Source organism: Lathamus discolor, chromosome 14 (genome assembly GCF_037157495.1).
Source record: "Lathamus discolor isolate bLatDis1 chromosome 14, bLatDis1.hap1, whole genome shotgun sequence".
Taxonomy (NCBI): domain Eukaryota; kingdom Metazoa; phylum Chordata; class Aves; order Psittaciformes; family Psittacidae; genus Lathamus; species Lathamus discolor.
In genome coordinates, this window is record NC_088897.1 from 2,515,102 (window position 1) to 2,530,846 (window position 15,745).

At 38.3% G+C, this 15,745-nt stretch overlaps 1 protein-coding gene across 14 annotated transcripts in view; it reads right to left on the reverse strand.

Annotated features, from left to right (window-relative positions):
* Nucleotides 1-15,745, reverse strand: part of BCAS3 (BCAS3 microtubule associated cell migration factor) — a 364,136-nt gene that overhangs the window by 346,380 nt on the left and 2,011 nt on the right. For all 14 annotated transcript variants that reach the window (XM_065694921.1, XM_065694920.1, XM_065694922.1 and 11 more), the window contains exons 3-5: nt 13,048-13,102; nt 11,051-11,126; nt 8,557-8,663 (exon numbers count right to left, since the gene is read on the reverse strand). In XM_065694921.1, the coding sequence (XP_065550993.1) occupies nt 8,557-8,663; nt 11,051-11,126; nt 13,048-13,102 (238 nt within the window). The remainder of the gene's footprint in view (nt 1-8,556; nt 8,664-11,050; nt 11,127-13,047; nt 13,103-15,745) is intronic.

A 15,745-nucleotide genomic window follows, 5' to 3' on the forward strand; every position in this document is an offset into this window, starting at 1 on the left:
ACTAAGATCGTAGCCAAAGTGTTGGCATAAAGTTTTGCCAAACAAGCAGTTTACAATAGCAGAAGAGAATGCAATTTGGAATAAGGTTCTTATGAATCAATAAACTAAACGCAAGTTAACTTTTTCAAGCGTCATTTTATGGTTGCTCCCATTTCTTTCTGCACTTCAGCTAACACGCTAAAAACGTTCAAATCCTACTACTGTTCGACCAAAAAAAACCTTAAGTGTAGTGCTTCTGACTCTTTCCTCACTTCCAATCTTAATCCAAGCCTCCTAATTTACTATCACTGCTTTAGATAACATGGGCAGAATGAAACATACCCCACTGAGGCACAAGTCTTTCATAGGATTACTCTGAAAACACTTTACTACAGAGGTAGCCCATCCTTCTGCACACTGTAAGCAAACACAGAATGCAGTAAACCACTGATTTTCCATATTCTGCATGGAATAACGTTCAAACTACACAAATGTAGGGAAACAACACTGTTAGCCATTCTAGAGTTGCTGACAGCTAGCAGTTCCACACTGGTATGAACCAAGATTACTGTTAATGATGTGCCCAGAATTATTCCTTACAGACACAATATTTTTAAACTGTAATCAATATGAGAGTTAATCCCTAAGTCTGCCCTGCTCTTAGTTTATTAGGCGGATGTTCCCATCACAGCAGATTCTCCTCTTCCAGCTAGCAGCATCATCGGAACAACATACAACATTGTAGTACTTCAGCTTTTGCAAAACAATTTTTATTCTCCCTCAGGGACAGCCAGAGGCCTCTGCTCTGAAGAGCTTGCTGACCAGATTCCATCCCAGACAAAAGAACAATGATCAGAAAGCAACTCGGTAAAGGTCTGCTGATTGCAACTGATGGTGCATTTGGAGTGCAATGTGGAAAAAAACCCCACATGGACAAAAACACCTGCATGCAGAAAAGACAGCTTGGAAAAAAGCAGAGCAGAGCTAAGCAGAAAATGAAAGAAATTAGAGACACAAAGAGAAGAAAAAAGATTAAGGCAGCAGTATGTTTTCTATCCATCTTAGCACACCAGCTCTATGAAAAAGGAATGGAGGAAATGAAGAAGAAATAAAATTATAAGGCTTTGGAACTATTGTTATTGGCAATTAAATAATTTTTCCCCCAAATCACGAAAATGCTGCTTCACATGTGTACACACCTCAAGGGCTATGAAGGAAAACAAGAGGGAAAAGAACTAGCATAACAGAAGTATGGAAGAAGTGATTCACATAAAATAATCCAACCCAATTCAGTCACCGCCTTCTACTTTTTAACTATGCCAGCACGTCAGCTCTAACTCCCATCTACTTCCAATAAAGTTATAGTCCCAAACCTAAGATACACTAAGAAGTCCAAACCTTAACTCACTTTCTGCTATTAAATATACTGAACTCCAAAAGCACATTTATTTAGCCTGTGATGCCAAGACCTGGTAAAGCTTGAAGTTGAGATTTTCAAAGAAAAGCCTAAAACATACAAATCCAAATGACATTTATCGGTACTGCAGCACCTAACATGAAAATCCCAGCGCAGCTCTTTTCATGCATAAAATGCTTTACTTTTTAATAATTATAATTAGTTATTTGAAAGGTAACTATTTTATCATTTTATACTGGGGGGAAAGTACAGAAAGAAACATTAAATGGACTAACCAAAGCCAGAGGACTTAACAGTGACAAAGATTACAGGTAGCCAGCTCTTGTTTTGAGACCACTGTAATGTTCAATACTGCAGTGTAAGAGCTCCTTTCCTCTCAGTCCCTGTAGGATCCTTTTTTTCCAGGAAAGGGGAAACTTTTTAGAACTAAGAAATAAGCAAGAAAAGATTCAGATAACATCAGCCATCTGCAGAGCTCAGGTACTTTGCAGTTGCTGGCTCCTGGGAGACAAAAAAGAGCTAATCTTAAGATACAACTCCACTGTAGATTCAGTAATGAAAATACAAGATACCACCCAACCATTAACAGAAACAGGAAATCATAGCAGGCACTGGGCCTTGTTGTATGCCATGAATTAATAACAGCTTGGTTGTTCCTCTGGTTTGCTTGGCATTGAAAAAACGCGTTAGAGCTTTAAAGTTCAAGATTTTCTTTGACTTATAATGAACTTTTTTTAAAACACTACTACCACTGGAAACTTCTGCTATTTGCAGTCCTATAAAATTCTGAATTAACTGCGGTTAATGCTAATGCTCTTCATTTATCAATATACAACATAAAACTTTATTGCCATTGCTGAGGCCACATGTATCAGTTTTGACTGAAAGCACCATCTTCAGAGTAGAAAGATTATATAGCCTGATCTTTCTGCCAGTTCAAGCCTTATCTCACTCCTGAGACAGCCAACATAGAGAGCCAATCTTTTCTCTGAATGGGACACTTATTCCACTAGGAACTAAACTGGGACAAGGAACTACATTTAAGAGAAGCCCAGCCCCACCGCTAAATGGCTAACAACTTTGTCACTGCCAGCTTGGGTGAGATGTGGGCTGGCAAGTAGAAGTAAAAGGCTCCACATCCCATTACCAGTCCCCTGAGCTACACAGTCTCATAAGCATAGACAAAATATAAATAGACCTCATGAATTGAAAACAGAGCTCTAAATTCTTCAAAAAGCACCTGTGAAGAAACTAGGCTGTGGCTGCCATTTTGGATTTGATCCAGGGAAGTAGCAAGTCCCAGTGGCAGCTTTCAAAGCTCTTAGAAGTTTTTCTTTCCCATTTCAAAAGCCAAGAATATTTCCAAACAGGTTTCAAGAATTGAATATTAAGCTATAAAAGCAGCTTCAGGTACTCGTTCTATGAAAGAGTGAATCCAAAATGACGGCTCCAAGCTGGTCTGATAGCACATTTCAGCTTTCCCAGTGCCTCGTATCAAACCACAAGCCCCAGACCTACATGGAAGGCTGCAAGCAAAGAACACGCCGATTCAGAAACCCAGCTCCCAATGAAGTCTTCATCATTCTCTTCCAATAGTGACAGATTGAAAATGAAGAAGAGCTCTCTCCTCCACTTAGATGACTTGAGCTACTGCTTAAAATATGACAAGAGAAGAAATCTGGAGCGCTGGTTTAATTTTTGATGACAGAGCTTTATTGTTTGGAGCATACCAGTTTGCACCCACAAAAAATAACGAACAAAGGCAGTTTTGTTCACACTAAGGATAACTAATAGTTTCCAACCATAGAAAATGGTTTTCACATGGGGGAAAAAAAAGACAGAACTCAAACATACACCAAACTGAAGCAAAAGTGAGCTCAAAACTCAATGCTTGAACTCCCACGCAGCTGTATGAATGGAAACTGCTTTTATATTAGAAAGCTGTCACAGAGCACTGGGAAGATATCAGGAGGTAGGTTGTCATAATATCCTGATTTATGTTTTAAATATGATATAGATATCATGATATGATGTTATGATAATAAGCAACTGACAGATCCTGCCACAAACTGTGTGACAGAATTGTACTGGGTTAAAGACTACTACCAGTCTCTTGCTACTAAGAGAAGAAGGAAGGACTGTAGGTAAAGGGGCAAATTTTATCACTTTAGTTTAGAAATTCTAACAGTCTGCTTTTTCATTAAAAACCAACGCTAATTGTCTAGAGATTATAAGAATATAAATGCTAAAAGAATGTTCCAGTCCACTCTAGTGACTGAATTAAGTATGAAACTGCACCTAGCTCTTAAAATTATGACACTAAGTGAATTTAAAAATCACTGACAGCTTAGAAATCATTTTGGTTACAGTCTCCTCAACATTCTCACTCTGCCATACATTTAGAGGAGTTTTAGCATGACCAGGCTGCAGGCTCCCTGTAAAGTTCTAATTTGGGGGAGAGTTCTGCACTGGTTTTAATCATTTCTAGACAAAGGCAAGAATGACACAGAGAATACTGGAAGGAGGAAGAATACAGGTACTAACACCCTTCATGAGTCATCATCTTAGCTTTGATCCCATCCAAGGAGAGCTACATGAAATGCTGTTTGGACTCTTCTGACACATCTCACCACAGCCTTTTGCAGAGTGTGGCACATGCTTTTTTTTGCAACAGGTGCAGGGTAAGATATGAGTAAAATTAATAAATACAACAAGCTTCCAACAGCTCTGCAGCCTCTTAATGAGTGTAAAACCAGCACATTTCTTACACACCACCAGCATCTTCCATGTAAAAAGCCTCAGAAAATTATTTGCATAGATGTTTTGTGAAGTCCCTGGACATTTTTCAGTTACTAGGTTAGGTCATTACTATGTTCTTCCAGGTGGCTAATACAAGCATTAACAGTGGTACCCTCCATCAGGAGGAGGTCTGGACTGCAGCTTACTGGGAGTGAGTAGTCCTTTTCCCAGCACTAAAATGAAAAAGAATTACAAAGGAGAAAGAACTACAAAAACAACCACATTGAAAAACCCCGGCAGACAGGGCTTTTGATGAATAGTTGAGAAAACAAAATGGAACTGGCATGTCTGTCTTACCATATACATCCATCTATACATCCACATACACACACCATCTGCTGTACAACTGCAGTTTTAACAACTTAAAAAGTGTTACTGACAGCAGCATTTAAAGAAACTTAAGGTCTGGCAGTGGAGAAATGGCAGTGTGTGATGCCATCCTTGCCCACTGAGTCCTCTGCATTCCAGAGGCCTCCACAAGGAAGCTACCTTCCATACAGGCTGACGCATCCCATCAGTCTGTGGCAGTTTCATTTTACCTCAGCCTTTAAGTATTTCTGTGCTAAGCAGACATCTGCGCTTGTTATTAAAAGTTCCCTTTGGTAGTTCCTACTTTATTCAACGCAAACTTGATCGCTCTTTTTTAATTGTAATACGAAACATTAAATTAAGATTATTTTTCTACTTCTGAAACTTCCAGCTTACAATGAAACAAAAAATTATCTACCACAAAACCAGCCAACATGCATTTCCCTCAACAGGAACATCTAGAACAGATACTTGGAAACCACATTAGGCAGAAACCAGTTCCAATTGTATTTGAAACATGAAACTGGGAGCAAGGGAAAAACAAATTCCAACTAAAACACAGAACTACACTGCACGATTATCAAATAGGAACTTCCAGCCATACTTTTGTATATTCCCAGCTTTCTCCCCACTTAGCGAGGCATATTTTAAGAACACTTCCAACTTTCCCACCCCCATTTCAAAACAAAGATCAAAGAAAAGTCATTTGGATGGACACCTTCCGCTTCTTATGCAATACAGATTTAGACGCTGCACTTCAAAACCCCAGCACCCAGCAATCCAAACATTATTCCAGTCCTTTGAAGCAGCCTTAACGGTATCTTCCATTTGCAAGTAACACTTCTCTAGTCAAAGATCTTACTCCAAGGAGATGTTAATGTGAAACCACTCAGACTGCAAAGAGACACACACTCCTGGAGGCAGACTGCAGAGGTGTTTAGAAGTCAATGTAACACCATTACGGAGAGTGTCAGCTTAGAAGCTGTCATAAACACTTCATAATCACTCAGACACAAACTGGACTGCCTGCAACGCATTACTTTATTAAGTGCTGAATAGAGGTTCAATTGTACGAATAAAAAGCACAATGCTAGAGATAATACCCTTACTGAGTAGGCTTTCACATAAATGTCAAATTGTTGCTTTTTCAGATTAAATAGTTTTTAACCTAGAGAGATGTGGGGTTTTTTTAGTCTTAACTGGAATAATGGTGCTTAACTACAAGCTTAATATGCAGCAAGATCAAGAAAAACGGTTTGTATAATACCAAAGGACACAAAAAGTTGTTGCCAAATAAACTCCAAAAATCAAGTCGGTCACATAATTGCCAGATTTTCCTTTACTCAGACTACGTCAGCAAAAAAAGAGACAGAAAAACAACAACACGGAAAAAAACCAAACAACAACAAACCAAGTTAGGCTCCCCCCAAGTTTTTGGATATTTAAATCCTGCTCTGAAAAGATACTTCAAATGTTAAAGACGATTCTGAGAAACTCTCCAGGATCATCTTCCTAATAAAGAAGCCATCCCAACACTGAAATCATACTAACACATGTAACTTGCCAGATCAAAGCTGTACCTCTCTGGATGTGGCCTCAGAATTTCGCAGAATATACAAATGAAAGGCTGAAAATGTGATGTAACATCTCTACACTTGACATTGTTAGGATGGATGATAACATATCCCCCCATTTGGCATTTTTTACCATTTCACTCGACTTCCCCCCCATTATTAAAAATACCTCTGAAAAAAAATAAACAAATGAAGCACACTAAGAGAAAGTGCCCTGCAACTTCTTGTCTTCTTTTTCTTCAAGTATTCAATACTATCACAAGCTGAGAATTATGACAAAGTGAAATGGACCGAGGGGGAAAAAAAAAGACAACCTGGCTGTACTGCCCTACTGAAAAAAGAGGTAACATCAAGTATTCTGTGCCCTAACGTGTAGCTAATTCAAATACAAGAAGGAAAGAAAAAAGAAAGAAAAAGAAAAAAGCCCTCCTACAAACCCAAACAGCTCTTTTCCTCTAGGAACATGTATAAGCTACCTTGTACTACCTGGCTCACAGTATCAGGAAGCACACATAAGCTAGGAAAAACAAAGTAGCTTAATTCATTGTTAGTCATCTCCATCAAATAATTTCATGTTTGCTGCACTGTATCATGGGGTACAAGCTTAAATGCAGACAGTTAATACAGAACAGGTTACACCGAGGTAATCTGTTCATGTACCAAAGAACTGAAGCTCTCTTTTATTCTTGCTTTCTTTACACACGCAAGATCCCATCTGACACAGCATTTCTCAAGGGCATTGATACAGATAGCTCTGACAGAGACACTGTTTCATTTGGACACAGAAAGTCACTTATGAGGGACACACAGAACTCTCACCTAACCACAGAGCAAGGGCATGTTACATACACACAGAGGAAAAAAAACTATCTAGACACAAAGCTGCTCTTATCACAGCATGGCCAGGACAAGCCCCATGTCAGCACAATGCACTTCCATACGTTCTTCAGAAAACACACGTTCAATTGGATAAGAACATTTCAGCAGGATAAAGTAAGCTGGTTTACAAAAATTCTTTAGCTTAAGGCAATATGACTACTCACAGTATCTTAACTAATGGATCAATTTGGCCTGTAACTGCTGGTACTGCTGCAGCTGTATGGCCTCTCTTAGCTCGGTGTCTTAGTGACACCTAATGTTTGTTTTCTGTAATACAAGACCAGAACAAAGCAAAGCCTTCCTGAACCACTTGAACAATCCGATTTGTACACTTACACAAAACTGAGCAGTCTTCAAAATAGTGTGCAAAGCTAATCACATACTGGAAATCCATGGTTAGTATTCAGTGTCATTCAAAGCCCAGGGTAAAGGCCAATTTAAAAAGACGAGTGAACAAGCGAGCTTTGCTGCCTCATACCCATTTCTGCTCTAAGGAGATAAATGATCCAAAGATATGCCTTGCTTCAATAAAAATAAAGCCACCAAAGTTACAATTCGATATAGTTTCTCAGGACATACAATCAGCTAAAATTGCCTATATTCTCATTAAAATGTTCCTAAATTTTCGTTTAAGCTCCTAAACTTTAGTACGAAGTCACTAAATACTTACTCAATTCCTAAAGGCAAATTTCAAATGCAAAAGCTCAACAGCTTGTTTCTTATTTCTCACTTCCAGCTAACAACATGCAATCAAGAGGGGAAAAGCCAGTTCTCCCACACTCAGTGAAACTCAATTTAACTTAACTTTTGATGTACAAGTTCACATTATTTCCTATTACACTGAGCTACTGGTATATAAACATATCGTACACAGCTAACCAAAGAGTTATAAAAAATACACACATTTCTTACAAGACCAAAGTATTCCACAAAGTGGAAGAGCTTCATCCTCTCTGCATTATTTTGCAGGACAAGGTGTTATAAGCTATTTTTAACTTTTTTTTTAGAATTTTATAACCTATTGTGTTCAACTTTACTCTGTAGTTTGGAGAAATTTGGGGGAAATCCCCCAAATGAAGACCATGTGCTCATAAACCACTCTGAAACACCAACTGCAGGTTCTGTGTATGACAGCATGAAATCGAACCCATATGCACACACAGACTTCAGTAAAATTAAAATTGCAAATCATGTACATGACAAACGTGATTGTAAAATACTATTAATACTGTCACACTTGCATTAAGGGGACAAACAAATTCTTTTCATACTTCTCCACCCTTACTCCTTTCTGTAAGTTAAAACAACTTCTTTCTGGGATACAAACTATTCCATGATGTCAAGAACAGAGTCATTTAGACTCTGAAAATTTACTTAACAGAAATAATTTGTAGGAAGCCCTTAAATCTGAGGTTAAGTGAACTCAAGTGTTTGATCCATGCTCAGTATTAATCTTAAAATAAGCATACTGCAAACAAACCATATGACACTGATACTGAATGTTGGATCTTTCTACTTTGATAGGAAAAAGTAGAAGTAAAATATTAAAGCAACAGAACATCACAAACAAAAGAACCTCTGGCACAGAACTGTACTTACAGGTATGCTCCAGACTTGCATTCCATCACTGTATCCAATCATCAGCAGTAACGGTGGTTCATTTCCGGTGCTGTGTATTTCATGGAATTCCATATTCCTTGATATATCTAAATTGAGTGTAAATATCAAAGCCATTATTAGTAGGTTAGAATCAACTATGGCTGATGTCAGTTATACTAGATGGTGTTTTCTCAATGCATGTTTCTGGTGTCATTAAGAAAAAGCAAGCAAGATGGTTTCAAATAGTATGCAGAAACAATACTGAAGTATATTCTTTTAGGCAAACACAACATTTGTTAAAGTTTCACAAAGAGGTTAAGAAGTATTACAATTTTAAATGGGGAAAAATATTCTGGATGACATTATGGGTTGTCTCTAAGTACCCCAAAACCTTCTCAAATAACTAATGGCAAACTTCTCAAATAGAGCACAATTTGCAAAAGACCAACAAAATAAACATAAACAGAAATCAGAAATTCATAGACTGGGCAAAACTTCTTCTAGATACTATATAATTAGTCTTTACATCAACCTCCACAAAAGAAAATCCCCAGGAAGAAGAGTGCTACAGGCCATAACCATCACAATCACAAATATTAAGCTTTTCTTGAGTAAAGCTCTCTAAGCATACATTTTCAACCACGGCAGAATGAACAGAAGCTCACTGCAAGCACATGAGCATCAAAGAAAGAGAGGAAGTATTTAGTACGGTGAAAGAGAATATATGCAGGCCCAAACAGATTGGGCTGCATAAAAGTAAACTTAAACAGAATATGAAGGATTCTGAAGAACATTCTGAAGAGTTTTTGCTATACTCCAGGAAAGAACCTGAAGAGGGAATGCCTGAGATTTTTTTAAACACCAAGCATACGAGGAAAGCAAACCCACAAACAAACCTTAACCAGCCTGAAGCTGGACATAATGCCATGTACAGGTTGACAGGTCTTTTCTAGTTCTAATAACCATGAACTGATGAACTGCCAGCCTCTGTGCCATTTCAACAGCTAGAAAACATGTAATCTTCCCTAATAACCTCTTGGAAAGGTTGAAAATCCCCCATCACAGCTCTAGCTATGGTGCTACTACTTCCTCTGAGACCAGAATGAGCCCTCACCATAGAGCTCTAGACAGGAAAATAAGATGGTAGATAAGAAATAGCAATTTGCTGGAAGACTTAAATCCAGCATTCTCCAGAAGGCAGGTCCCATAGTTCACAGAATCATAGAATAGTTAGGGTTGGAAAGGACCTCAAGATCATCTAGTTCCAACCCCCCTGCCATGGGCAGGGACACCTCACACTAAACCATCCCACACAAGGCTTCATCCAACCTGGCCTTGAACACCGCCAGGGATGGAGCACTCACAGCCTCCCTGGGCAACCCATTCCAGTGCCTCACCACCCTAACAGGAAAGAATTTTCTCCTTAGATCCAATCTAAACTTCCCCTGTTTAAGTTTTAACCCGTTACCCCTTGTCCTGTCACTACAGTCCCTAATGAATAGTCCCTCCCCAGCATCCCTATAGGCCCCCTTCAGGTACTGGAAGGCTGCTATGTTAATTCAAGAAGTAATTACCTGATAGCAGCATTCAACCACCTCCCATTCAGTCCCTAACTTCCTTATTCAGAACAAGCTAACTGGGACAGACAGATAAAACAGCTCGCATCTTAAGTTGGAATTTTCTTGATACTCTCAGCAGCAGCGTGTAGCAATCACCATTATAGAATCATAGAATAGAATAGTTAGGGTTGGAAAGGACCTCAAGATCATCCAGTTCCAACCCCCCTGCCATGGACAGGGACACCTCACACTAAACCATCCCACACAAGGCCTCATCCAACCTGGCCTTGAACACTGCCAGGGATGGAGCACTCACAACCTCCCTGAGCAACCCATTCCAATGTCTCACCACCCTAACAGGAAAGAATTTCCTCTTTATCTCATTTTCTCTTAAAAAGGTTGGAGAGCTGTTTTCTACACAAAGTCTTTGCTGATGATTCATTAAGATACACTGGAAGTGATAAACAAATTACATGTTAAGAATATTTAGTGGATTTGCTCTCTTATTTCCCTGAAAGATGTCATGGAATCTGCTGCTCCCTTTACTGCTCTTCCTTTCTTTGTTACTCTAAAAATCACACCACTGAAAATGTATCCGGGACCTGGACTGGTTTCACAGTTAGATAACATGGCTTTTAAATCAATCAGTAGATTAAATAAATTCAATCCTATGCTTTGTTAGACTAAAATTGATTTTTTTTTTTAATTTACCCCTCTTCCTAAGCACAAATTTATCTGAGTTAATGAAACCAGATCTGTATGTTCTATTTGGCTGATAATGAACAAAAGTGCAGCTATTCACTGAGAATTCAGTCTATCTAGAACAGTGAAATTAAACAATTTTGAGTCAAGAATTCTTATTGAGAAAGCTGACTGAAATTATTGTACATAGACCCAAATACCACAAATATAACTGAGAGAAAATGAAGCTATACCATTTAAATCTGCATTTTCAAATCTGACCCAAATTATCTTCTCCTTTTCTTCTGCTGGTGGGGTTCCACTGTAGGCCTAGACAAAAACCAAAAGGGTTGAAATAAGAAAGTTTAATATCTCTATGATCTACAGAGGAAGAAAAAAAGAGAATCTAAGTTAAAAAAGAAAAACAGAGATACATGTATCTTACTGCCACCAGTATTCCTGGGAGGTTTTCCTTCAAAGCTGAATGGTTCTATGATCAACACAAACCATGCTAAATACAACTCAACAAGCGTAACATCACTTACTAATGTAGAAATGACAAGACATATATAACAATAAGTCTTCTGAAGGAGGTTAGAAATGCCATGCAAGTTACAGCAATTTAGTCAAGCCAAAACACAGCGGCTCCTACAACCTTTAGCTTTAGTAGTCAGAGGTTGTCATGTGAGGCATTTTTTACTTCCAAAATTCTCTTTCATTCACTTAAAAGCTTTGTAAGGAACACTGAGAAAAGAAAGATGTTTACTACACAGTTTCTATTTTATCGACATGTTTTACTTATATTTGTGACATCATAGTCATTTAAAAGAGAATAAACTGTAATTCCAGAAGAACAGATCCATGTCGCAGTTCAGGTTGTACAGATTCCCATAAAAAGATGCCATAAACAAACTTTGAAGGAGACTTGAAATGTTTCTAAATTGCACATTTTACGGTTCTCAGGAGAAGCTGTGGTAGTAAGAACATGAGCTACACTAGAAATACCACTGTTTCCAAATTAATTATAACAAAATACTGGGCAGTATTTTGGATTAAATATGAAAAGAGCTTGTATAATAACTTTATACATGCCAGAAAGGCAATAACATGAACTAAAAATACAAATTTAAAAAGTAAGTGTGGGTATTACTTTTCAAAACAAATCACATTCCATGCTTCCCAGGCAAACTGATTTGTGAAGTAAAACACAGACTGTATCTTTTAACTACAGATGGGAAAAAAAAGGGGGCATGTGTGGAACGCAGCAAACTTTTAAATGAAAGTTTTGACTATTTTTAATTTTGACCATGAGTTCAAAATGCATTTCACAAATGTGTATCAGTGAGGGGAATTTTTTTTTATATTACTATTGAGGAAATCCATAATGAACCAAGAACCAAGACAGTTTCCTGAAGCTACAATTAGCTGCAGCGCTCCTCCACTACAGACTACAGCTTTCCCAAAGAGTAACAAAACAAAACTAGTTTCTCTCTGCTACCAAGCGGCCCATGGACAATAAGAAGTGACCAGTCCAGTTTCATGCTGCTGCTACTTGTGAAAACTATGACCAAGAGCATCAGTGTTATTTTCTAGAGAGGAAGAGCCCAGGAATCTGTTTAGTTTTAAAACTAAATTAAATTGAACAAAGCAGAGTGAGGACTCCTGATTTGCAGGACTCATCACATTGGGGAATGATGGGTTCAGCAGAGCTCCACAGTTCCACAGAAGCCAGCACATTCCAAGGCAAGTTAAGATAAGAAGACCAAAAAAAAGGAGGGAGTAAAGGAGGCAAAGGAAACTTTCTCCTTTTCAGCCAATGATAAAAGCTGGGGTGACACAGGGTGTCTACCAAGTTTTTCCAGCACCAACCCAGCCATACATAGGTTTCCAACTATAACCCAGAAGAAAACATATTTGCAGGAGGCAGAGTAAGTATTAAGTCCAGTCTCTCCCTCACCAAGTACTCTACCACCAAAACTACTACAGGACAAGGCTGCTATCTTCTTCCTGCTATTTATAATGCAATTCTTTAACTTCCGTGTAGCTAAGATCTTCATTTTAATTATCACCCATCAGAGGAAACCCGTAAGCCCAATCCTCAGATAGTCAACACTTTCAAAAACTGGTCTCAAGATCCACGTTCAAAAACACTACAAAATCTGGCTTCAGCTTTTCAATATTCTGGTCCCCCTGACACACACTTCAACTGCTTCGTATACCGAAAAAAACAGTCTGAAAGATCCTCACGTACCTGTGGCACAACATCTTGAAGAAACGTAACAACACTCTCCATGTACGACTGTTCCCTTGAAAACAGAAGGAGAATTTCAACTACCACTGAAACTCAAAGCAGTCATGAAAACATTACATTAGATGTATCAGCAGAGAAAACACGGATAATCTTTAGAGCAAGGAAAAAAAGCATGCAATGCAGTTATTTCACATACTGCCAAACACTGATAAATAGGGCCTGAAGGTGTGTAAAAAGCTAAGTGATACCTGTTTATGAAATAACTGCTTGGGGAGAATGTATAAAACACCAGAAGCAAGAAAGAAACCATGCTCTCCACATCAGAGTGGCTGACTGAAGTACAGCAGGCATTTGGAAATTATTCTTCCTTATTTTTCTACTTGGTTTGGCTATTACAACATGAAGATGAAGCCTTATGTTAAGGGCTGAAGTTCTCCTTGTGGGGCAAGTAAACTTTAAGACCTCACATGCACTATGTATGATGCTGAAGTAAATGGGGACAGGAGATGGAGCAAAACCCTAACTAAGAATAGCAAGGAGAAGGATTTTCAGATAAGATTTTATAGCTTGGGAAGCTTACTCCTTCTTGGAAGTTCATTAGCAGCAACGACTTAGAAGAGCATCTAGTGCAAGATACATTTGTTGTGATAGATTTAAACTAATGCTTTTAAAAGCTTATCCCTACATGACTGGTCAGTCTCTTGTGTAACTGCTGAGCAATGTACAACCTGGGTTGACTCTATAAGACAGACGGTGTTGAAACTATGCAACAAGTTTGTGCTTTCTGTGGCGAGCAATACTGAAACATGCTCACAACAAGAACTATCTTCATCAAGTCTGAGACAATTTAAAAACCCCAGACTCTTTAGGCAACGGCTGTGGCAGCCCCAAAATTGATTTTTCCTGTTGGTAGTATTTTTTTCTGTGCTAACTCAAGATTTGATGCAGCAACAAAGAAAAAACATAAACCAGGAAATCTCAAGTCTTTATGTCCAAAGGTACCTACACTTTCTTCATGCTCTCTGACACTGTGCTGTGCAATATTCTTTTAATAAAAATTGGTGTTTAGTATTTGAGAATGAAGTACTCTGTCCTATACACAGCAACAGAGTAGATATTTCAAGTGAAAAGCTGCAACAGCTGGATCAGGTAAACTGGTTGACTCCTCTTCTAAACCGAAGTTTTCTATTTTAGAAAGCTTAGTCTAACTCATGACAAAACTCAATTTTGTTCAAAAAATCTAAGGATTACTGCATCAAAGTGTGCTGTACTGCTTTACACTGAGGCCTTATAAATGAGCTGTGGTTTCTAGTGCTGATTCTTCTTGGATTTATGTAGGTCACCAACACTTTGTATGTCGGTTTTATGTAGGTCTTTGTACACCTTGAGAGCCCTTTGTTACCCAGCAATAACACTTGTTTACAGGTATGGTATTAAATAGCATTTGAAGTTCTCACGCGAATGCCTACCAGCAAGAGTCACACTGTCTTCAGCCTTCTCCTCAGGAAGTAACTTTTTTTTGCTCCCCGCCAAGTACATTTTGAAACCAAGCTGATGTTCAGGAAATGTTTTATTCAGTGTATGTACACTAAATCTCTCCTAAAGCTAAGAAACTTCCAGGAAAGTATATTTAAAGTGCTTAAAAATGACCAAAATAACAATAAAACCTACTAAAAAAAAAAGTGCATCTTCCCTTAGTAAGAATCTAGGAGCTTAAGATAAGCAGCAGAATGCTGCTCCACATGCAGAAGCTCTCGTCAGAAAGACCGAAATTTCTGAGGTAAAAAGATGCACCTCAAACACAAGCCACCATATTTAACAAACCAAAAGAACAGGTAATTTCATTCTTACAGTGGTTTTCTAGTATCATATTTTTTAGTGTATTTTGAAGAAAAGGTCATTACAAACAGAAATGCCTTTGTTGAGGAGTTCTGCAAAGGTAAAAGTAAAAGCTTACTCTATCACGTGGCTGTAAGACAAACCTCTAACACAACTTTCTGTGTCATGACAATTGGTTTCTTGTGCTCCCTAGTAAAACTAAAGAGAATTTTGATGGCGAAATACACAGCCCTCTCCAGGGCAAACTAACAGCTGCTGAAACTGATGGCACAAGTGAACACTTCAATATGGTGCATTTTGCAGCAACAGCTCAGCAGTATAAACATCCCCAGGACAAAAGAAAAACTGCTACAAAGACCCTTAAACAGACAGAGACGAGACCATAAATCTTCTGGACTCTCCTACTAAGCTCTTTTGCCATGAGAGTATTTTCACGTGAACACAATAAAAATAAAGGATGCCCAAGCAAAAACATGGTCTCCTATACACTCTGATTGGAAAGAAGTAGCTTCTTCCTTTGCTCTTGGCTTTGTTCTCTTAAGTAAAAACACAAATAAAAACTAGAATCCACAATTCAGTTTACTGAAGAACTTTAATGAAAGGCTTGTGTGTTTGAATACATCCACCCCTGTGACAAGGTATGATTAGAACAGTAACAAAGAAAGATGCTATGCATGTTCCTCCTAACCTAAGGAAGAAGTTTGAAATCACTGATCTACAGGAAAAGAGGTGTTTGCACAGCAAGTAAAATTGTGTAAAAACCCCAAAACATTGCAATATCTTCATTTTTAAAATGTACAACTTTGCAGGTTTTGGTGTGTAAGTCAGAAGTATCCCATTTAGAGAGACAGTTTGACCG